Here is a 23,525-nt window from a genome sequence, read left to right on the forward strand (position 1 = left end):
TTAAGAGCAGGCGAAGGACACATCGGAAAAACAACAGCACGAGGAAAGCCAACAGCATTGTTGAGGATTCACTAGAGTCCATCATGTATCCAGCGTTCAACAGATTGGAATGTGCGCGAGCACGTCTAGTCATTACGGCTGTCGTTCACAGCTTTTTAGAGGTCTCTAATGTGAGCCACATGCAGAACTGCTGCCGGTTACCTAGGCTCGTAAAACAGCTGCACTCTGATTGGCCACCACAGGATGGGAAATGGTGGGTCTCGAAGGGGAAAAAACAACAAACAAGGCTCATGTCGACAGACCCAACTCTAAACAGTTTTTCATGCGTTGCAGGCCTTCACTTGAGGCAGCAAGCTGTTATGAAAAAAAAAAAAATGTACAAAATCTCAGGACCAAATTGAACATTTGCCTGACATGATGGAAAAGTGAGTGCTATTTTTCTGTTGTATTGCCCTTATTCTGCATCGACAATAACACATTTTTTTCCCCCTGTTCCCAACTGATTTCACAGCAGTGAACTGCGTTTATGAATTATCTGACACATTTCCCGCATTTTTTTTTCTCCTGACAACGGTGCTCTGTGGAAATTTCAAGGCAGCTCTCCTGACAAGTAGAAATATCAATATTTGAATAAATTGTGGGTTTCTAAACTTCTCACTTGGATGCACTGAAACAGCAGTAGACTGATATTTTTCCTGGGTCTAATCCCCTGGAGCCTAAAGGAAGATATTTGTATGCAGCATTTCATTACAAGAAAGCTCTACTGAGTGACATTTGAAACACACTTCTAAGTCGACCTGATGAAGTTCACTTCCCTCAAACAACAACTAGATGCTTTGTATTATTGTTTCACCTTCCTGGGAAAAGGGGCACATGATCGCTGAGCAAGAAGTAGAATTGTTGATTCACAAATTGACAGGCCAATCTTTTAACCAGTGTGCTGCAACATGGAAGAGAAGAAAATAAATGTTGGCCTTGTTGGAACCGGGTTCTGTTTGCATTTCTTTTGTAGTTTTACATATTCCTGTATGCTGATTCTAAAGCTGATTAGAAGGAACTTGTGAGGATTGAGTCTAAAGACATGCGGACTCCTCAATCTAACAAGCCTGTGAACACAACAACAGAAACATAACAAAAATAGTGTCATTAACATTTATGAATGTTCCAGGTGTCAATCAAGATGCGCTGCTTCGAATAAAGCAATTTGACTTGAATGCCGCCGCGATCGGGGGACGTTAAAAGAGAAAAACGTTGGCGAGGGATGACAGATTTTTCATTGGCGCTCTGAATATTGTTTATATCACACTTGAACGGGGCCTTAGCGCTTTGAAAACGTTCTTGTACAACACAAAGACAAATGTCACTGTCTCTGAATGATCATGTTTAATAAAAAAGCATCACCCGAGGACGGATCGGTTTGTACACTACACCTGATGTCTGTTCAGTGACAAATAAACGGTATTTATATTTCATGGTTATTATGCTAAATGCACTTATTTCCAATTTAATGAGGTATACTGTCTCCAGATTCAACACAGTAAAAAAAATAAGAAAAAAAGAAAAAAGATTTCTACTGCGGTTTAGTTGTGTGTTTCTAAAACGGCTGGTGGTGTAAGTTGGGCAGGGGGGCAGGGGGATTTCAACCCTTGTTATGTTGAGTGAGTTTGGTTCTCTCCAGTGTGGGGGGCTCAGACTGACAGCTCTCCATCCCCTCTCCTCACACCCTCCTGGCCCCTGTGTGTCAGCAGACAGCTGCCCTGACCGGGGGCTTCCCCTCTTTAACCCACCGCCACCCAGGCTGCCACACTGAAGCCGCCATGCAGGGCCGCCACCCTGTCTCATAGAGCCTCTAATGATAGATTACCCTGACCCCCCCCCACCCCACCCCACCCCCCGCCCCTTCACTTTCCCCCTCAACCTGGACAGGATCCGGGGGGGGGTCGCTCAACCTCAACCCCCCCCCACCTCTCCTCTTACCTCCATCACCTCAGCCACTGTCATCCCTTTGCTCCCTGGAAAGAAAACATTTCATTTTCTGTATGTTGTTGTCCATCTCTTTCTGTCACTGAGATCCTGTGTCCAACAACAACAACTAGGATAAGCTAGGATGGTTCAGTCACATAATACCCATCATGCCTTTTTCCTGTATCACAACAACCAGCATGGACAAAATAATTCCATTCGCTCTGTACACCGCACCACAGTGAGCGAGTGCACACACACACACACACACTGACACAAACACACTGACACACACACACACACACACACAAACACCACCTCCATGTTCTATCTTGTGTGTGTACATTGCTTAATACTCAACAACGAGGGCAGTGCTTTAATAGAGGCCCAGAGATTGGGTACGGTTCATGTCTGAGATATCCGGGAGCTCTATCTCTGTCTGGAGTGGAGAGGGCTCTGGACCATTCAGCTCCTCTCCCCCGTTTTCAATTTCCCTGTCCTGGTGAACCAACACGGCCCTGATGCACTTCACTCTTGACTGGTTACAGGCAGATTGCTAATCAGGATTACCCCATTCAGTCAACACTGATTTCAATAAAAAAAGAAAAGACAAAAAAGGAATTATCATAAATATAGAGAGAGAGAGAGAGAGAGAGAGAGGGGGGAAGGGGGGGGGGGGGGCTGGCCGGCTGGGGGGTAGTGGGGGTTGAGGGGGTGGAGGGGGGTGGTTGTAGGTGGGGGGGGGGGGGGGTTGCAGGTGATTAAAATCTCATTCAGGGGGGAATCTGTCTGATTCACGGTGGTCAGATAGGGGGGGGGGGGTTAGCCCTCCCCCTTAACCACCCCCCGCCTCCCCCTCCTCCCTTCCCCGATCGGCAGGCGAGGTGATTATTATCTGGCTCGCCCCCGAGTCGTTTCTGATTGCACATGCACACACAAATTGGCACAAAGTAGATTCATGATCAACAAATCATGGTGCGGGGAGCCTGACCTCTTCAAAATGAGCCTTTGTTACAATCATTTCACAGAGGCGAAAGCAGCTAGACAGCCACGAGGTGGCTAATACTAATTTGCTGTCTGTGTAAAAATGGCACGGGGGAAAGGCTTCAACAGGGAGATGAGCTTAGCACTGTAGCGCCCTCCGCCCCCCCCCCCCCGCTAACGTCGTAGCTAGCCCTCGTAATGGATGTGACAGCTGACCTTATTCACTGTTGGGATGACAAGGTAATCGCTTCCTTAGGGAAACAAATTACTGCGGGTTACAATTACACTTTTTTCACTTTTTTCGATATGAAAACATGTTCAGAGAGGCGGTGGAGTGCCATTGTTTCCGAGCGATACTCGCCCTTTAATTACACCGCTGTGGCTGGGATCTGACGCAACTCTCCTCTCTCTCGGTGAAACTCTCCGAGTAAACAAGCTTGATGAGAAAACAGTTTAAAGGTGTGTGCTTAAAAGAACGGGCCTGAAAAAGCATCAATTATTCACAAAGACGTTTATTTAAATAATTACGGAGACATATATAAGGGGCTCTGGTGTGGCTAGCACCATGTAAGCGGCAGTAATAACAACTACTTAAGTGGTAGGCAGTCGAAACATAGTTTGGTTTTAATAGTAGCGCTACAAAATAGTGGGGGGTCACAGTTGAGTTAGGCCAACATCATTATCAATCCCTCGAGGTCAACGGTGAGTGTGAAAGTGCAAGTCAACGTGTTCCGTGTCTCATTCAAATGAGTAACAGCAGTCAAAGCTGCAGGAGATTGGCTTGACGCTGAGTACCTGGGCCTTGTTTTCCAAGCAATTAAAGACAGACGAATCAATGGGGGGAGGAACCAAAGCGAGATACCATTAAGCGTGGTCACGGGTCGTAAAAGCGACCTGTTGAGGGCCGGGCTGGAGGGGGTCGGTCCGGGGGTGGCAGTCAGTAAAAAGCGAGGGGGCGCTCTGAAGTCATCTGGACTGTGTCAGGCTGGCAGGTGGGTCAGAGAGGGGGAGGGGTGGCATTGGGGTTGGGATGTGGGGGTTAGGGGGAGAGGAAATGACCCTGGAGGCCCAAACCTTAGGGGAGATATCATCATCGAATGACTCCTACCGCTGCCTCTACGACTCCCTCTCTTAACGTTACTGTAGTAAAGACACCTTCCTCACCATTGGATACCCCCCAGTCAAGCTTATTCTGATCAATCCCAAGTTCTCCCAAACATGAACTCATAACACCAGATACATCGGCAGACATGTCAAGTTATCCCTGTGTACCCTAAACTCATATTACTACCCTATCTTCATGTATGTCCATCAGACCCAGCTGGTTCAAGTTCCTCTCTTTGGATTTTCGGACTTAAGATGGTAAAGTACACTTGATCCATTCTGTAATACTATGGGGATAACATCAACAGCAGACCGGCCCTCGGCCTCTGGAGACATTAGTCTGTGATAGTAGCCGTATCAGAATACACTATTTAATTCTTGGACTCACCTCTGAACTTCTGGTTAGCCACTATTGTAGTCACAACAACTTAAATGCAATAGCTCTAGCCATATAAGCCGTAAACTGGAGATAAAAGCAGAACATATTGTCAGACTGGTGGTGGTGGTGGTGGTGGTGGTGGGGGGGGGGGGGGGGGGTAAGCTCTGAGTCCTGAGCAGGGTATGGTTGGTCTCGCTTTGCTTCTAAAGCTCTTCCCACCCAAGGAGAGAACTGATGATTAGCTAGGCTCAGCTTCCTACAAGAAAAGCAAACCCTCGCCACAATCAAAACAGGGGCTGAAGGGGAGAGAGATTGTGATAGGGTGCTGAAGAGGACAGGGACTGTGATAGGCTGATCCTCAACACCTCCCTCTGAGAGACTTTCCTCAGGTAAATAATCAACTAACGCCTTCTCCAGCAGGTTCCGTAATCAACAGCTAAGAAATCAAATTGAATTTGCCCTAACACTGATGAAATTGACTCCAGATTGCTGTGTATGTGTGTGTGCATGCGTGCGTGCGTGCGTGCGTGTGTGTGTGTGTGTATCCGTCAGTGTATTGTGAGGCTACCCTGTTGTAGGTCTGTCAGGGGCATTCCATGTTTTAAAGTATCCCTTAAACGCAGCATCCCGGTGGGACCTGTGGTTTTCTCCATCATTATATAACTGTAAACTTCTGGATGTTCAAGATTGGATAATTTCTTTCAGATGCTCGCAAGCCCTCCCTGGGCTGGAGCATGGCAGTGGAGAAGCTATTGGGTTGCCAAGAGCTGAGTACTGGATACATCGGTGCTGAGACATGACTCAAAGTGGACAGGGGCTCTCCAAATCACTACACGTCACTAAATCCATATGTGCTCTGGCTCATCAGTGTGTGTGGTATAATAGGAGGGTTTTAGCGAAGGGTTTAGTGGATGTGTGTGTGCAGGTGTGTGGCTATCGCTGCAATGTAAGCTGGGAAATTGCTCCAGAGCCGGAGGAATCCAAGACATTCTTAAACCATTCGGTAAGGGAGATGACGATGGCGATGGGAAGCTGGCTTACGACCCACGCCTCCGTACGGCCTCGCATTCCAAAGGGTTTTGGATTCCACTTTCATGAGCAAGCTGTCAAAACTAGGCAGATTGCTTTTCTTTTTTTTTTTTTATGTTCGAAATTCATATCAGCTTAAGTCAAGTGGTGCGTTTCTTATCGTCTGTTGGTTTTTATATTCGCCGTCCCGCCGCCTCATTTTCACCGCCGTTCAATAGCGGGAGGGCCGTTGGCACAATGCTTTTTCATTGAGAATATTGAGCGTGCTCCCGGACAAGCTGGCGAGTGTTTTTATTGTTAATCAATGGCAATCCATTTCGTGCCTTGATGTTAAATAGGGATCAATACAGCAGCAGAGCTGCGGATGGGATCTGATTTCAATTGGCCGGCACACCAGCAGGCCTTAATCAGATGGTAAATCAAACCGCGGGAACATTCCGTCAGGTGAATTAATACACACCACACAGGGACCCTCCTTCTTTACCACTGAACCAGCACAAGGAAATACCTGTCATATTTTATTTTCACTGCTATTCTTTGTGCTTTTTTGGTGAGAGATTTCTCCTCGTTTTCCAGATATGAGAATGTGTGGGGTTTAAGTTAAAGCTGTGCTTAAACCCTCTATAAAAAAGTAGTAGGACTCCTAACCCTAGCACCTTAATTCGGATCCAGTGTAAAATAGACTTATACAGTGGGGCTCGTTTTTATGTGTCTCATTCCTAATGATTAACATCAGGAGACATGGTGAATCAATAGCTCACACTTCAACGATTCCACATTTTACCTGGCAGAGGATCATAAGAATTACATTAGCGCAGAATTGGTTAGCCGGGGCTCTGACAGATCCTGTATTATCTACTTCAGAAAATAGAGGGGTAAGATATAATCGTGTTCGAAATGGTGCTACTGTAGTATTTGAACTTCTTCTCTCCGTCCCTTTGAGGTGTAGAAGCCACGGGGCACTTAGAGCACACACACACACACACACACACACACACACACACACACACACACACACACACACACACGGTACTTGTCTATGATTCTACCCACTTCTCTTCAAAAGGCAACGGGCTTTTTAGATTTCTAAAGAGCCCTTCAAACTGGCCACCCGTCTGAGATGAGAAGGGGTAAGGGGGGGAGGGGGTGGGGGAGGGTGAACAAGACTTAAACTGTCTGATATGGGAATGGGGGGGTAGTGGGGGTGGGGGGTGGGGGGGTGGTTACGGGACTTAAAGCCAGCCAGTGTTTTCCTTCAGATAATCATCATCTGAGCAGATCATTTGCCGAGCAACACCCCCCCCCCCTAAAAAAAAGTGATTGCCGAAGACATAATCCTCCGGGTCATTTAGTGGTCCAGAGCGTTTAATGAAATATGGCCGCCCGGGCTACACGAGGGGTGATTGATCAGATGGTCTCCATAAATCGCCGTGCTTTCAACTGCCGCCACCCCCCCCCCCCCCCCCCCCACTGGCCTGCGCCCCACTCTAAGACCCATCTCTTTCTATGATGATAAATTAGCATTAGATGGAACCTAATGAGTTTACTAAACATTTGGGGTTTACGCTAATAAACTGTCTGGCTGGGAGCTAGCAGAGAAAATGAGCAATCCCCCATGCTCCCCTTATCTCCAGAACATGACAGTTGAACCACGCTCCCAATCTAGGATCAATTCATCATCCTGGGGGCCATTGTGTACGTTCTTCAGAAGAAGATAATTATCCGCATCCCGGCATCAGAATACTTGTGAGTTCCATGGGACTTTCTACAGGTCTCGAAGCAAGCACATGCCTATGCACAATTGTATTGATAAGAGGTTTTTTTTTTTTTTCTGTGCTTGATCAAGACTTTGACTGGAGTGATATGAACACTATCATTTAGCAGAGGGTGGCTTTCAGAGATAATATTGTAAAGCTTTACCTCACTAATACTCTAAGCCTCTCGGTTCAGATGATGCATCACTAGTAATTTGACCTCCAAATGGAACACAAAAGTACCCAAATCAATTTTGAGGGGGGGGGGACTAAATGGTAAAACGTTACAGTTAGATCCTTTAAGGGTTTTTAATTGCATCAAAGGAATCAGGAGACATTGGATCCTATCGAGGGGTTTGACTGATGTGGTACCTTTATGCTTACAAGCGATTACGCATCATGTTCACAACACATTTAGAGTGTCAACATTTTGCTGTATCTAATGATGTCTCATCAACTTCACCTGAACTGAAGCGCACACACACACACACACACACACACACGCACATACACACACACACGCACACACACACACACACACACACACATTCACACACACACACACACACACTATAAATCAACATCACAGCCCATATTTAAAACAATGTAAATGAGTTAGTGCTTTAAGCCTAATAAATGGTAACTAATGTGTGTTGGACTGGAGTGGGGTTCTGGACTTCATAATTGCTGGGAATAATTATAATGAGGTCTTGGGAAACAAGAGTAGTGGTTCACTTATAATGACAAATAGCCTTGAGCTAGAGAATGGATTTCAGACTTTGTGGCTGGATGGCTGAACCCACAATTGCACCACTTGTTATTGAGCTCTCTTTGTGCAAAATGTATCATTTTTTCTCTCTCTCTCTCTCTCTCTTTCTCTCTCTCTCTCTCTCTCTCTCTCTCTTTCTCTCTCTCTCTCCAGTGTTATTTTAGTATTTTTTCCTTCTTTTTTTTTTTTATTCTTTTTTTTTTACTTAAGGGTTATTCAGTGTTGCATCATTTGTACTCAGTTTTTACGGGGCAATCATATGAAATACCCTGTTCTGTTTTCACACGTTCCAGACCCACGAGCTCCTATCCTCTCTAGCATCTATCTAACAAAGCAGAAGAGGGGGAAAAAACCACACTCAGAAGTACTTTTGATACAAAGACACATTCCATATCATAGGAGAGAGAGAGAGAGAGAGAGAGAGAGAGAGAGAGAGGGAGCAGATAGCAGATAGAGAGCGGACCTCTATGATAATCCTTTGACAGAGCAAGGCTATATTTAGAGATTACGTGTCAACTTTAACAAATGATGCTTATTTGCTGCTGCTTTTGAAGGTTCCTCTGTGGATCCTTCTTTCTGGCATCCCTGGGGTGAGGGGGGTGGGGAGGGGGTGTGGGGGTGGACGGTGGCCAAGGACCAGTGCTCCTCTCTTGGGGTAACTGATGGGCTGGTGCTCCAATGTCCAGATCGCTGTCCTGTGACCTCCAATTGGCAGGACCAGCACCATGTCCAATACAATCCACACACTGTTTCCTAACCTAATCTCTCCAGTGTCACACAGCAAATTGAAGCCACATTCAGAAAATGGGAATGGATGGAGATATGTGTGTGTGCGCAGTGTGTGTGTGTGTGTGCGTGTGTGTGTGTGTGTGTGTGTGTGTGTGTGTGTGTGTGTGTGTGTGTGTGTGCGTGTGTGTGCGCATGCATGTGCGCGTGCACGTACGTGTGCATGAGGTGTGTGTGTTACTGTGTGTTACTGTGTGTATCCAAGAGGAGTGACAGCAGTGATGCCTCTGAGGACCAGAGGAGCCCTCAACACATTGATCTGATTTACAAACCTCTCCTAATGTGAAACAAATGCTGTGGCTTCAGTTTGTAGTTAACCGTAAGAAGGACAAAAGGCTCACATCACTCCGGTCTTCCAACCGGAGACCACAAACACAGCCCCGAGCAGGATGTAGGAGCTGTCCAACAGGCTGACGTGGTTAACACTCACCAAACATTTACTTTATTTATTATAGGGTTGATAAAGCATCCAACAAGGTGGAATTTGGAGAGGAGGTTTAGAAGATGCAAACGTCTGGGAAAAAAATAACATCACTCTCTCGGAAAAGCGGTAACCACTACCCACTGATAAAACAAATTGACAATTATTATCTCCTCCGATCTGAAGAGTCTGAAACAAAAGACTTAGCTGCATTTTCTTTGCGTGTAAAAGGATGTGAGGGAAAACGAGAGCTACTACAGCTTTTCCAAGTTGGCAACTTTACTGTATTACAAAGATCTGAGTCAGTAAATGGTCGTGAAAGCTGGGAGTACATTCCAGAAAACCTTTACAAAAACCAAAACTGATTCGATTTCCCTGGTTGTTATTCAAAAGAACATGTCCCGCGCCTGCCTATTGTGTAACAACCCTCTCCAACTGTCTGGCTTTGTTTTTTTTAAGTGTGTGCGTGTGCGCACAAGTGTGTGTGTGCGTGCGTGCGTGCGTGCGTGTGTGTGTATGTGCATGCGTATGTGTGTGTGTATGTGTGTGCGCGCGTGTGTGTGTGTGTGTGTGTAAGCGTGTATGCGTGTGTGTGTGTGTGTGTGTGTGTGTGTGTGTGTGTGTGTGCACTCCATGTCTGGGCCTTGCCTTCTGTGTGGTGGTGGGTACCAACAAGCAGTGTTGACAGTGAGCACACAGAGCTCCAGCAGGGGCCTTCACACTGCTCAACAAAAGGGGAGTGCCCCCCCCCCCCCCACCCACACCCACCCCCCCCCCCCCCCCATCCCTCCTACACCCCCCACCCCCCCTTTGTGTTCCCAATCAAATAAAGCCCCCTTTTAGCGCACATATGTCCCCCTCGGAGAAGGATCGTCTGAGCTGGCTGATTTGCCTCTCAATAACTCTGCCAGACCCTCTGTCATATGTCCTCTTCAGTCTCACTCTCTAAATCTGTAATGAAATATGTTGTTTTCTTCACACACGCGAGAACACTTCTATCAGGCGATAGAAGGATTCGACGTTAAAAAAGAAAAAAAAAAAAAAAGGAAGAAAAAAAAAGAAGAAAATCCATATTTCACTTTGCAGCTCGTAAAAATAATTTAAAAGCTTGCATGTTATATGTTTTGTTTTTTCTCTCTTTTTCTCTCTCTCTCTCTTCCTCTCTCTCTCTCTCTGTTTTCTTTTTCTCCGTTTTTTTTCCGTTCGCCAATGTTTCTCTATCAAAGCTAATATCACGTCCGTGTTTTTATTGAAATATAATGCCCTGTGCTGAAATTCCTCCACGGCGTCATTTAGTACCAGAACACCCCTCTCTCTCTCTCTCTCTCTCTCTCTCTCTCTCTCTCTCTCTCTCTCTCCCTCTCTCTCTCTCTTCGTCTCGGTCTCTGCCCCTGCCCCTCTGCCGCTGAGCTGTTCTTTCTCACCAGATGTGAGGGCCGTGTTCCGTCCTTCACCAGCGACTGACTGGAGCCGTCCTCTCTTCCGCTGGCCAGGGCCCTGTGTGCAACATGTCTTACAACAACACCGCCATGTGTGTCCCTTCCTCTCCACACATGCTAAAGCCATTTCCCTACCGACCGACCGAAACCAACCGCCAAGGGGAAACGCTCAGCGATTCAACTGCTCGCTTGCTACCTGCTACGTTCAACACCGTCCCACATTTCGATTTGGATGACTTACTGTAAGGGGTGGGAACTAGCCCTGAAAGCAACGACTTCAGAATAGCTGTGTTCATCTGACTGATTTACGGAGCTTAGTGCCTAGGCCTGACGGTGAGGTTAGAGTCGTGTTGGAAAGCTGCTCCCTATCCAACATGCTCGCTATTCTCTGAGCTGAGGGGATCTCTGGCAGGATTCGGGAGGCTGGTGGTGGTGTAGGTTTTCTCTGAGTGTGAGAGAGGTGTCTGCCAAGAACAGGTCAAACACTCTGGCTTTCCCATCCCCTGTACATCTGCCAGTCCATCACTTTCTGGCATATAATGTGACAATCTTCATTAAAAAAATACTCTTACGCAGACAACTGTCAGTTAGAGCGAGTGACCTGCTTGTGGCTGGGACAGCTGTTGAACTCTGACCCCGGCTCTCAGACCGCTCAATCAGTTCAGCCGCTCAGAATTGAAATGATTCCTAATAATAGTGTGTGTGTGCGTGCCTGCCTGCCTGCCTGCCTGCCTGCCTGCCTGCCTGCCTGCCTGCCTGCCTGCGTGCGTGCGTGCGCGTGTGCGTTTGTGTGTGTGTGTGTGTGTCTGTTTGTTTGTGTTTGTGTTTGAAATGTGTGCACACAGACAAAGATCCTATTTAGAGATAATAATCGCTGTCTGTTCTGGTTCACATTCTCATGCTCTGTTGTGTTAAGATTTTTCTTCTTCTTCTTTTTTTTTTTTTTTACGCAATTCATCAAAAACAAGTCAACTAACTGACTGGCAGCGAGGGTACGGTATCGCTTCCCCCCTCGATAAGACACTACCAGAAGCAGCGGATGGTTTGTATCACGGCTCCTCACTCAGTACAGTTTTTGACAGCCCTGGCTTGCCTGTCCTCCCCCCCCCTCCCCCCACCCCCCCCTACCCTACCCCTCACCCCACCCCACCCCCCATTCCCTCACCCCTCCCCCTCTCACCTAAACCACCCCTCTCTGTCTCCTTGCTTGTCTTTAAAAAAAAAAACATACACTCCCATAACAAAAAAATCCTGTGTACAAGGATCTCCCAGTGTAGGTTTACATGCCAAAGGCAAAATGAGACAGCTATAATGGGAAGCCAAGCAAACAAACGAGAGAGAAAGCCAAAGCGGGGCTTGTGACTGGCAGTCCAAAAGGCAGAGCTCAGATACACCGCACCGCAAATAAGTGGTTGGGTAGAACAGATTATACTTAGGCAAACACTAACAGCTAGGTTTTAATCACCGCAAGCCGCAGAGGCACACAACATGAAAACACGTGGTTTTCTTTGTTATTTCCAGAGTCACCAGCTAGCCGTCTCGTCGTCTATAGTTTCTGGAATTGCAGTCCTGACGTTGACCATAACAATCATGTTTTGACCAGACGTACTCATTTGAAGGAGAGCAATGTTGTTGTTTTCTTGTTTATGTATGTCTGCTCTATGTATGTCTCTCTTTCTCTGTGTGTGTGTTTCTCTCTCCCTCTTCCTCTCCCCCACATCCCTCTCTCTCTCTCTCTCTCTCTCTCTCCAACACAGAGGTTGCTGACTTGCTCATAAATAACTCAAAGATGTTCACACCTGTGTACTTCCATGAACACAGCTCCAGTGGCTGGATTCCTGGCCTGATGTATTTCTTTCAGGCACTCTCATTAATCAGTACTTCTATGGCGCTTGATATCAACACTAGGTCGCCAGCAGAGGGCTGCAGGAAGACACAGCCATTTCCACACTGGACACAACATTAAAAATACACCAGTGAAAGTCACCTGAGATGGGGGGTGGGGTTGGGTGGGGGGTGGGCGAATAATAAAATGTTCAGAGCCAAAACTAACCAAGCGCTCATCCTCTCATCTGCCCTCGACTGCCTCTGTCTGAACGTACGACGGGAGGAGGTGAGAAGTGGAATTGATACTTAACACTCTCTTTTAATTACACTATGCAGATGCCACCAAAACATGTCATTCAAGGAGGTTAATAAACAGAGAGGCACTTCCCAGGTTCTCCAAATGTTGCCTGGGCGAGGTCGGTCCTCTCTGTTTCAGAGCTGATATGTAATTAAAATGATTTCGGAAATCCTCCTTGACAGTCCCCGGACTTAGCCAAAATGTAAATGACATTAAGGGAAGACAATGAATTGAATTTAGTTTAATGTCCCTTTTTGCAGATCCTAATTTGCATAGCGTTTTTCCCCAACAAAAGCGCTGACCTTCTAAACGTTGGCATTTGTACAGCTTTCAACGAGTCTGCTTTTAATCGTGCCGCTGCAAAGCCATGTGGGAGGAGAAGCTACTTAACTTGTCTGATTGCATATGAGGGAGGAAACAAAAACACTGGGCACTGGTCAGTGTTGATTGTTGTCCTAAGTTGTCCTTTTTTAATTTCATTTTCAATTTAAAAAAAAATCGTGAGACTGGATATATAAGATATTAACTCAACATTCACCGTTGGCAAGGTCTAGTCATAATTACCCAGTTACCCAGCAAAATCAGCATCGGACCCAGATTACGTGATATTAATACTTGAACAGGTGCAAGTAGGGCCTCTAAATGAGAGATATGAATGAAATGTCCCCGTGCACAACTGTGTGGAACTGACATCAAATAAAAAAAAAGAAAGAGAAAAAAAAGTCAATCTCCATTAATTATTCATGGAGTGGGCGGTCTGCAGAGGGCGGCCTATGTTGACCTTTGTGACAGGAAGTGAAAGGAAGCTCCGCCCGCCAGGGAAAACCCCAATCAGTCTTCGGACACTCCGCCATTATTAGTTCGGAAAACATAAGCTGGGAATTGTGAATGAGGCTACCGCCAAGCCTTGACAGAACAGTCCTACTTGTTTATCAAGCTGTCCAGGTCAGCTTATCTATAGAACATTAGGTTCCAAAGACCCTTTTCTTTTCTAAATGTCTCAAATAAATAGGGACGACGTACAGTATTGGAGTAGAGGGTTGGTTTTCATATATTTCAACATCCCATTGGGGTCGAAATTCTGTAACAGCTGTTAAATCCGACCAACTTTCCTCTCTTTTTTTTCAAAACGTAGAGCTGTAACAAAGTCCAAGAGAAAATGGGATAAACAGATGTCTGGCCTGATTACAGGAAAATAGGACACATTTGGAATGATAAGTCTCCTAAACTCCATTGAAAATGCCAGATCTGCACGGTTGCCAGTGACTGTCCGACGCCATGCCAACTAGCAGTGTGACTGCCCCATGTGCCATCTGGGAAAATGTTGCTGAGAGCGTTATCGATAATGGATCACGAGACTGGTTAGCATGCCTGAACAGTGCTAAACCATCTCCCACTCGCTCTCGCTCGCCCTCTCTCTCTCTCTCCCTCTCTCTCCCTCTCTCTCCCCCTCTCTCTCCCCCTCTCTCTCCCTCTCTCTCTCTCTCTCTCTCTCTCCGGAGCGCTGCAGTTAGATGTTTTGATTGTAACGTAATCGGACCTCCCTTGTCTGACTCAACAATCAGTCCTTTCAGTTTCCAACAGTTGGACACTCTTGTTCATGTAGATGCAAAACCCACATTTCCAGAAGAATGGTCAACATGAAACATAAGTAACATCAATAAAAAAAAAGACAAAAAATTTAACTCCATAGCCAAATGAGAATGTTCAATTTTCATACACATTTTCTTGGAATGTCACAGCCCCACACACACACACACACACACACACACATAGAGAGACAGAGAACAATAGAGAGAGCTGTGTGTTTTTTCCCATGTCTTATGATGTTATATGTGCACCCACATACATTAGCACTACACTCACTGGGGACTTTGTGTTGCAGTGATTTCTGCCTGGATGTACAGAGTGCAAAAGGATAAAATCATCTGCCGCTCGTTGTGATAGGCAGACAATGGGACAGCCTAATGAGGACCATCTGCTTTTGTGATTCCACAGAACGCGATCATACTCCTCTATGAAAACGATACCCCCCCAATCCCATTCACACACATCACAATGAAAATGGGAGCTTTTTTATCCACTGTTTGAACTCACTACAATATCCCCCCCTTTTCACTTGTCTTTTTTTTCTCTCTCCCTGGGATTCAATTCTCCCTCCACTGTACTCCTTTTCCTATTTGACTTATGTTACACTCATTGTTCGCCAGATTGAAGCACAAAGCGCGTAGACACTGGATACTTTGAACTGTATTTAGTGACAATACAAAAGCAGAGCAATTTATGGGAAGAGCAAATGCGCTCAATATCAGTGACACCCTGTTTTAAAGTGCTCACCTTCCATTACTTTGAAGCTAAATATACTGTATCGTTGGCTCTACAAGTGAAAAAGGCTTCATGTTACTGAGGCTTCCCAGGGAACCACTCGCTGGAAGGGAGACACGTTTTCTTGTCCTCCAACCAAAACAAACCGGCGTACTCCTGAAGTCCCATCAGCTCTTGTCCTGAAGGCACAAGAGACACGGGTCTCCACCTTGCGATTATTAGCGCTACACCCCTGCCGTACATGTGGGACATACAACCACCTAAATCACTGCTTTAGACAACAACGTCTCCTTCGTCAACCCTCAGCGCCCACACAGAAGTTTATGATAGTTAGGCAATGATAATCATAATAAAAAGCAGGGCAACATCCAAGAGTGATAACACTGCTAAGCACAGAACCAGTAAATCCTGCTTGTTAACGTGTTGTTATTGCACAGTCCACATTACACTGGCATTGGCAGTTCGGGCTGTCATTCCGCTGTCCAATTTGTCAAGATACAATAAGAGGGCAATGTGAAACACATGTAAACATTATGTAGAGATATTTATATAGCTGAGGGAAGCTATGAAAATAATAATTCCACCTCGGCATTTGCGAAACAGCATTCCATTAATAAAAATGTTATATGTTTGTCTGTAACAAGAGACCAAAAAGGAAAAAAAAAATAGAGTCATATAGCAATAATGTGTAACAGCGTGAAATGCACGGAGAACCAAATGCATGTGAATACATCCATAAATTCAGCGCTCCCAGAATGCGAGTCCTATTTTCCACCGGTTGACACTCCGCTCTGAGTGATGGCAGCAACTGGCCGTCCCTATTTGATTACTAATAAGAGAGATGTTCCCTGTGTCAGATACCAAACATTCCCCGCTAAGCAAACAGCTATTCCAGCAAGTCAAACATTAGCATTGCTATCCACTGGTGGCGCATATTCCGCCCGGCTTTGCTCATCATCTTTCCCCTGGTCTAATTTCTCAGGCTTTGGGGACAGCAAAGTTCACCATCAACAACTATGACAAAGATCCTCCAGCTCCCTCTGACACGACCAGAGGCCCTACACTCCCCACCCAGCCCTCCTGAGGACCTTGTAGTATTGGTACTAATAAACATCAAACCTACACGCAAATTAGCCCACCTTATGCGTTAACATGCAATAAATCACAGCTGAGAAAACTCAGTACCCAACAACAACAACAACATACAATCTATCATGGCTCTACCAAGCGCTAGTCTGGGGGACAATGGCAAAACCTCCATATGCAGAGGCCTGAGGTAATAAAATGGAATAAATGACACAATACACTATAAAACACTTGTTAAGGCATTAGGAGCAGGCACTCAATGATACAGGTCTGAATTTAAAGCCAAACGCTCTCAAGGCGTAAACGAGGCTCCTCACACAGCGAGAGGAAGAGAGGCCGCTGGAAAGCTCTTCCCTTGACAACTGGCTAGCAATTACCCAATCCCTAGCGAGACGAGCAGGTTTCCAAGTCAACCCACCTGCGTATCACAACGCAGGGAAGAACAACACACAGCGCTGGAGCTGTACAGAGACACAGAGACACACACCAGGCAAAAGCACAGGCTTAGGAGGGCCATGGGCCACTCAACTCTCTCACACACACAACAACACGAGAGACAGGAACACAGATAGCGGCGCTTACCTGTCGATGATAACAGGGTCTGAGGGGGTCTCATTCCTGTTCCCACAACTTTTCTTGTCACAACACCGGCTGGAGAGGAGAAACGTGACACGGTCAAGTCAAGTTCAGACGGTTCAGTCTGTGTGTGTGTGTGTGTGTGTGTGTGTGTGTGTGTGTGTGTTTGTGTGTGTGTATGTGTGTGTGTACCTTCACAACAGTCTAACAGTGTTTATTTTTTGGTGTTTTTAATTTGATCTTTATCTGAGCATGAAACAGAGTTCATCATCGTGGCTAAGCTTGACGCTGTTGATTGGTACGGTAGCCAGTCAGTCGCAGCGGGTAAACATCTAGCATTGCCACTGCTGCTAAAAGATGGAAAACAACATGTTGTGGTGTTTGCCTTAGCAGTGAACTGAGAAGAGGCGATGCCAGGAGGCAGGGGAATAACTTTTCACAGCTTCAGCTTTTGTTTACCTCTAATTGTCAAGCTGTTATTTCTGGAGAGGATGCAAGATGCCACCTTCAACCAGTCTTTCTGTGGGGCATTTATTAATTATAAGCTCAAAAGCCTGCATCAATCTTCCCCCAAAGTGGTGTTGTCTGTACGTGGTGGGTCTCGCCATGGTCCCATCACTGCAGCTTTAATTAATGTTGAAATGGGACTAAAATGTTATGCTTCTTGCATTTAAAAAAGCATAGTTGTATTATGGTTACATGTCCAAATGAGCTAAATTACCACCATATGGTATGGTGAGAATGTAAAGCTCTTTAAAGCTGACAGCTAAAGCGATTAAAGAAAGTCTACAGTCCTCCACTTATTGCTCAACATCACATCTGCGCATTTTCCTTGGAAATGGCCCTACAAGAAGCTGTGTATGCAGGAATCAGAAACATAATTGATATGCATGCCAGCATCGAAGGAGAAACGTCCCTTCTGTACATTATCGCATGATAATGAGGAAAAGAGCATGATGCCCGCTGCTGTACAGTGACCTCATACGCTACGACCCCGGATGTTAGCACATCTACGGGTCATCTTCCTCAAATCATTCATACAACTTCATCTAATCCGTGACTCTGGCGCAGGGGCCAAAATGAGCTATCAAAAACAATAGTTTTCCGTTTTTGATCGGGGATATCCAGGATATATACTGGCATCTCATGTCATCAATGACCAGTAATGTTTTTTGTCACAGCCTATGTCAGTCGAATATAAAGCCCCGCATATCCACTCATTTGATAGAATGTGGTTTGGTTTACCATCATGTCCGATGGTCATCCATGCAATGCGACCTCGTTGTTCGGTTCGACATGTCCCGTTATTCAGGGTTGTGTGTAGTTGTAACAGATATGCTATGAGTCTCCAAATAGCCTACTCATCGATATGTTTTCACCGTAACAAGAGGTTGTGGGACAATACATCGACCATGGAGTAGGCATCTCCCAAAAACTGAAATCGCCAAAATTAACAACATATATATATGGGCCCAAATAAACAAATATCAAACAATGAAAGACACATTCATGTATAGACATTTCGTTTACAATTGCAATCATTGCGATATTATCATACCTGCACATAATTTCGTGGGTGAGGAGGACTCGGCACATCTCTGGATTTTTGTCTTGGCCTTCATAAATAATAGCCTTGAAATCAAAGCGAAAAATACATCAGAAATATAATGGAATAATACATTTCAATTTTGGCGCACACAATAGACGAGGCATACACTACACTTAGATTTAAATCAACATTAAATTAATCAAATGAACGATTAATTTCGTAATTGATTCAATTAATTGAGAATGAAGGGCAATAAAATACCAACATAACTACAATACTAGAACAGGCCTATAGATCCCTAACAAATATAAATATAGATGCATTTGTATTTTAATCTTTCAAGCATAATTGTCATACACATATATTTATAATACAATCAAATACGATTAATTTAAATATTGAGCCAAGTGATTGGGTAGAAGAAATGTTTCATATAATTAATACTAAACATTGTAGATATTTTGTTGTAATCAATTTCAGAGATGAATCCCTATCACACGTTGCTTCTCAGATGCAGATGGGCGATGTAAATAATAGCCATAACCGTCTACATCAACGTGGTTATAATCTACAGATAGTTGGGGGGAAAGTGCTAATGGGCAATCTGTTGTTTATTTGGAGCCGCTAACAATGATTTTTCTTTGGATAAAAAGCGGTGTCGGGGGTACGGTTGACTAATTTTTGAGCATTGGCTTTAACAGATGGCGTGGAGCTGTAGGTGCGTTCGCTCTCAGTTCTTTTTGCTCTGTCTCTCCCTCCCCTCTCCGTCTCTCCCTCTATCCCTCCGTCTCTCCCTCTTTCCCTCTCTCTCTCGGTCTGTGATCCACGGTACACTCCAACGCGCCCTCATGTTTTGACTATCCCGTCCCGCGATCGGCGTTAGGCTCAGTTTTGAATGGATGCAAACCCAAACCCGATGCTTTCCTCAAAGATAAACTCTGTAATTAGCGATCATGTCAAATGTAGGACACGCTATATCAAATTTCTATTCACATAAGAACAACGGGGCTACTGAGAGTGTGGAGAGATTAGAAGCGGTCGTGCAGTCTACAACATGTGAAAATTCACTTCATGTGAACCACATTTAATGTTTGACAATAAGCAGCTACCACTACACAATCAAATTGTTGGTCAATGATCAATGTAATACTCGTCAGTCGCTTTCACTTTTTTCAAACACTAAATCTAGTTTGTGTGTGTGTGTGTGTGTTTTTTTGTTTTTTTTTCAGTTAGGGGGCAGGAGGGGCACACCACATAAATTGGTGTGGTTTTGGGAGTATTGTAGTTATCGTGGTGTGATTTATTTCGCTGGCCTCTGCTGCAGATAAATCCATAAACTGACTGTTCAGCGTCATTGACTCTTTGATCATATACAGACCCAGTCACTGAGGAGCGGGATGCATTCAACGTGTATATTTTCAGTATTATGAGACCTGCCAACATATTAATACACGAACGTCCATGACAATGCTATACAAACCCCGACACTCAAAGCTGTCATATATTATGGGAACTTGGCTGGTGGAGGCTATACTTTACACTATGGCCCTATAGCCGAGAATGATTTCCGAAAGCATTTAGCTCATATATACAGAGGAAACACAACACATTGTCAGCTCAAGTGGCCCTCTCCTCTTAGAAAGGGCTCTTTTATTGAATTGATAGTTTCTGAAAGTCTACTCTTTGCGCCACATGAAATGATATTAATTTCAAGAACTATAAAGTAGTAGACAGTAGGCTACATGCAAATAGCAAACAGATATTAGGCTTTAATTGCCTCTAATAAATACCACATAATCACAGAGCTATTTCGCTCAAAAACGAGTCAAAGCCAATGCATATGGCTGAACAAAGCTTTTTGTTTTATTTTCTGTTTGGGCAAGTGGCTAACGGTAATATCAGTCAACCATTTCTATGAGACCTCGAGGTATCTAGGCTACAATGTCTCAGGGCAATTATAATCTCGACTCTATTAACTGGACAATGAAAAAGACTACATTAAACGTTTTTGAATAGGCTACAAATTAAATAAAAAAATTAAGAAGAAATGGACGGATTCGGGAGACCCCTGGGGCGTATAACTCGAATTAAAGAGAGGCCACTATAGGTTATTTTCATTCGCCGACTAGGATATTTATAAATGCAGAAGTATTGCATAATTATTGTTCATCGGTAGACCTGATTCGTAAGGTTGAATTAAAATGATAATGTATGTAGCCTATCAATGTAGCCTAATCACCGAAAGCGTGTTGGTGTATGTAATGTATGAATAATGACAATATGTATAGGCTAACACATATAGGCCTAGGCCTAAATTCAGTCATAATATAGATACAATATAGACAAAACCCGCGTGTTCCCAGAATCATGCGCATGTTGTGTATCCAGCACCATACAGAATTGGAGAATAGAATAATATCTTACCTGTTTTGTCATGGAATCAATTAATCGTACGAAAAGATCCTGTTCTGTTCTGACGCCTGCGGAAAGGTATAGTATATTTTACTATAATGCAGATCATTCATTACACATCATTCAGATTAACGACACATTATCTCTCTCTGTGTGAAATATGTACTCAGTCTTACACATGATGATACAATATAACATGTTAAAAATGTCTTCTTTTTTTTTTTAGCAAAACATTATTATTATACGGTTAAAATTGTGTCATATGATTACCACCTATCGAAAGAGAGAGAGAGAAAAGTTCCTTTTTTATACCAGTACTTGGTTGAACTTGGGTTAAGCATGGACAATTTATAGAAAGTGGTGACACCGATATACTCGAGGTAATTTTCAACTTGTGAAATGCAATATCAGAATAATAACTACAAAGTGGTGAGAGGGAATTGATATCCATGCGTCCTTATTTGTACATAATCCATTTAGCCATTTTTTTTTCAATATCAGTAAAGTTAGATTTCACTTACCATTGCTGTATAACAACTGTAGTTTGTAATGTATCCCATTGTTAGTTTTTTCATTGTTTGGTTCCTGAAAATAACCAACATCGTATTGTATGAGTGTGACATATATTGTTGGTGTATTTTGTTAATTTCTTCTTCTCTTGGTAAATAAATAAGATTGAATTTATGAAATGCCATATGTGTGATATCAGTCAGTCTGTATGTGTGTCTGTATGTCTCTCTATCTTTACTAACTACAGAAGTATCTAGGGACTCAATATCTAGAAACTATCTTCTCAATAAACGAATTGTGTTACATTCAAAATCATCTTGAAATCGCATAAAAACTATGTGCACGTGTCTCCGCGACCTAAAGCTTTTACAGCTTTTAGCACCAAATGATGAACAATATGTGACAATAAATTGTGGCAAATGGGACGATATTCCAAAAAACCGCTTACTTTATCCTTCTCCACAAAGTCCACATAAGCTGTCCTTTCGATCTCCACGGGTTGCCCTTGCCTGTCATACAGAGCCAGGACGAAGTGGAAAAAATTGGATTTTCTGAGGTTGGACGGCGGTTGCTTCTCATAATGTGCCCGAGCCAAACCCACGCCGCTGCGGGGAGAGAACAAGAGAGCATGTCGGTTAAATAGGGAGATACACTTGAGATATATGGAGCCGCTGAAAATATTGGAGATGGTGGAGCACGTTTTAGAGACTGGAGATTTCTTGATTTGTCACTTTAACAGTAATATGATGTAATGAACGGAGGGAAAAGAGCTGAAGAGGTGCACAGGGAGATTGTAATTGATACATGGCATTGTGGGGATTTAGGGTCGATCTGAGAAATGCATTAAAAATCGGATGATTTGGCAAACGTACCTTTGGGCGGCTGTGTTAGCATCCACTACCCCAGCTGAGTGCATCCACGACCGGACCGAATTCATCCCACTGCCCAGCGGTTCCTCTTTCATAGTCGTCCCCCCTCTTGGTATATTTTCCTGAATTCCAAACATTAAAGCAGATTGCGTACAAACCCGCTCCAGCCAAAAGAGTTAAAGATATGGAGGTTGTTGTGCTGCAGTGATTTTCTCCTGGCGGTTGACAGAAACGAGTAAGAGTTTGTTCTTAATTTGTAGAAAGAAAACCAAGTTCACAAGTGTTGTCTCCTTCTTGAGTCCGTCCTGTGTTGGCACGACATGAACAATTTACAGAGAGGGATACAATATCTCAGCAGCTTGTTGGAACGTGATCCTGTCGTTGAAGAAGTCGTTCAAATAGCAGGTTATGGTTGTTGCTTCTGTTTTATTCAAGTTTTAATAAAATGCGTTTGTAGAAACTTTTTTTGTTTTTTGGCGATGCTCTCAAGCTGGAGTCATCCTACAACAGCATCAAAAAAGCTTCAGGACACTGCTGAATCGACCACTTCTGGCAAGGCGCTCCGACTCCAAAAGACAAATAAACGAAAAAATGATTACCATGGAGGTGTTCCCGGACACAGGAGAGGTTGATGAGGGGCCTTTAGCGTCTTGCAGAATGGATGGAAGCATACAAAACTCAGCCCTCTATCCCCTAGGAATGAAACCTTTCCCGGGAGCCAAAACTCTAAACCCACGGGATCCACGCTGTCAGAAGATGACGCGCAGTGGGCGTGCCTATGCCCATATATGGATTGGTGACAGCCCCGTCCATGGCGTAGCTTCATTCTGAGACTACAGCTATACAGCAACCTGAGAGCACGGCTCTCCACTTTTTCCTCCAATGTGGAGAGATTTTTCCCCTCAAATGCACATCCTGTGAAGTTATTATTCACTAACATGAAGTCCTTAAGGACAAAGTCCAGCCAATACGTCCTTTTGCCAAAATAGTGTAGGGAAGGGAGCTGAATTGTCACTTAGTACTTTAAGCAGGTACGTGTGTTCTGAACACTTAATTTGCTAAATGTCGGCAAAACAAATTGGAGAAGCTTCTAAGAGCGTGGAGTATGGACTTCTGGCTTTTTTTTTATATATATAAGGCACTCAATTGGCATGTTCTTTTTCTTAGGATTTAGCCTACTAAATATCGGAATTAGAGTCAAGAGTTAGGATACTGCTTTGATTTCAATCTTATGTTGTTGTATGTTATGAAATATACATCTGAAATGTGGTCAGTGTTTCCAGACAGTTATGTGTGTTCATCGTGATGTATTGAAATGCGTAAGCCGAGTACAATTTGCATGGTAGGACTCATATCGATTCCCTGTACCATACTTCATATCCCTGTCATGCCTAAAACATCCTTCCTTTATTGCCATGTGTACGCTAATGCAGTGCACAGGTTGTC

The 23,525-nt window shown here is 44.3% G+C and overlaps 1 protein-coding gene across 3 annotated transcripts in view; it reads right to left on the reverse strand.

The window, feature by feature from the left end:
• The window catches only part of ebf3a (EBF transcription factor 3a), a 94,659-nt gene extending 72,392 nt beyond the window's left edge, over positions 1–22,267 (reverse strand). For all 3 annotated transcript variants that reach the window (XM_083687365.1, XM_083687366.1, XM_083687364.1), the window contains exons 1-6: positions 22,083–22,267; positions 21,659–21,815; positions 21,222–21,285; positions 20,713–20,768; positions 18,298–18,371; positions 16,746–16,814 (exon numbers count right to left, since the gene is read on the reverse strand). In XM_083687365.1, coding sequence (XP_083543491.1) covers positions 16,746–16,814; positions 18,298–18,371; positions 20,713–20,768; positions 21,222–21,285; positions 21,659–21,815; positions 22,083–22,216 — 554 coding nt within the window. In that variant the 5' untranslated portion in view covers positions 22,217–22,267. The remainder of the gene's footprint in view (positions 1–16,745; positions 16,815–18,297; positions 18,372–20,712; positions 20,769–21,221; positions 21,286–21,658; positions 21,816–22,082) is intronic.
• Between the last annotated feature and the right edge of the window lie 1,258 nt (positions 22,268–23,525).

Source organism: Argentina silus (assembly GCF_951799395.1).
Source record: "Argentina silus genome assembly, chromosome: 16".
Lineage (NCBI taxonomy): Eukaryota > Metazoa > Chordata > Actinopteri > Argentiniformes > Argentinidae > Argentina > Argentina silus.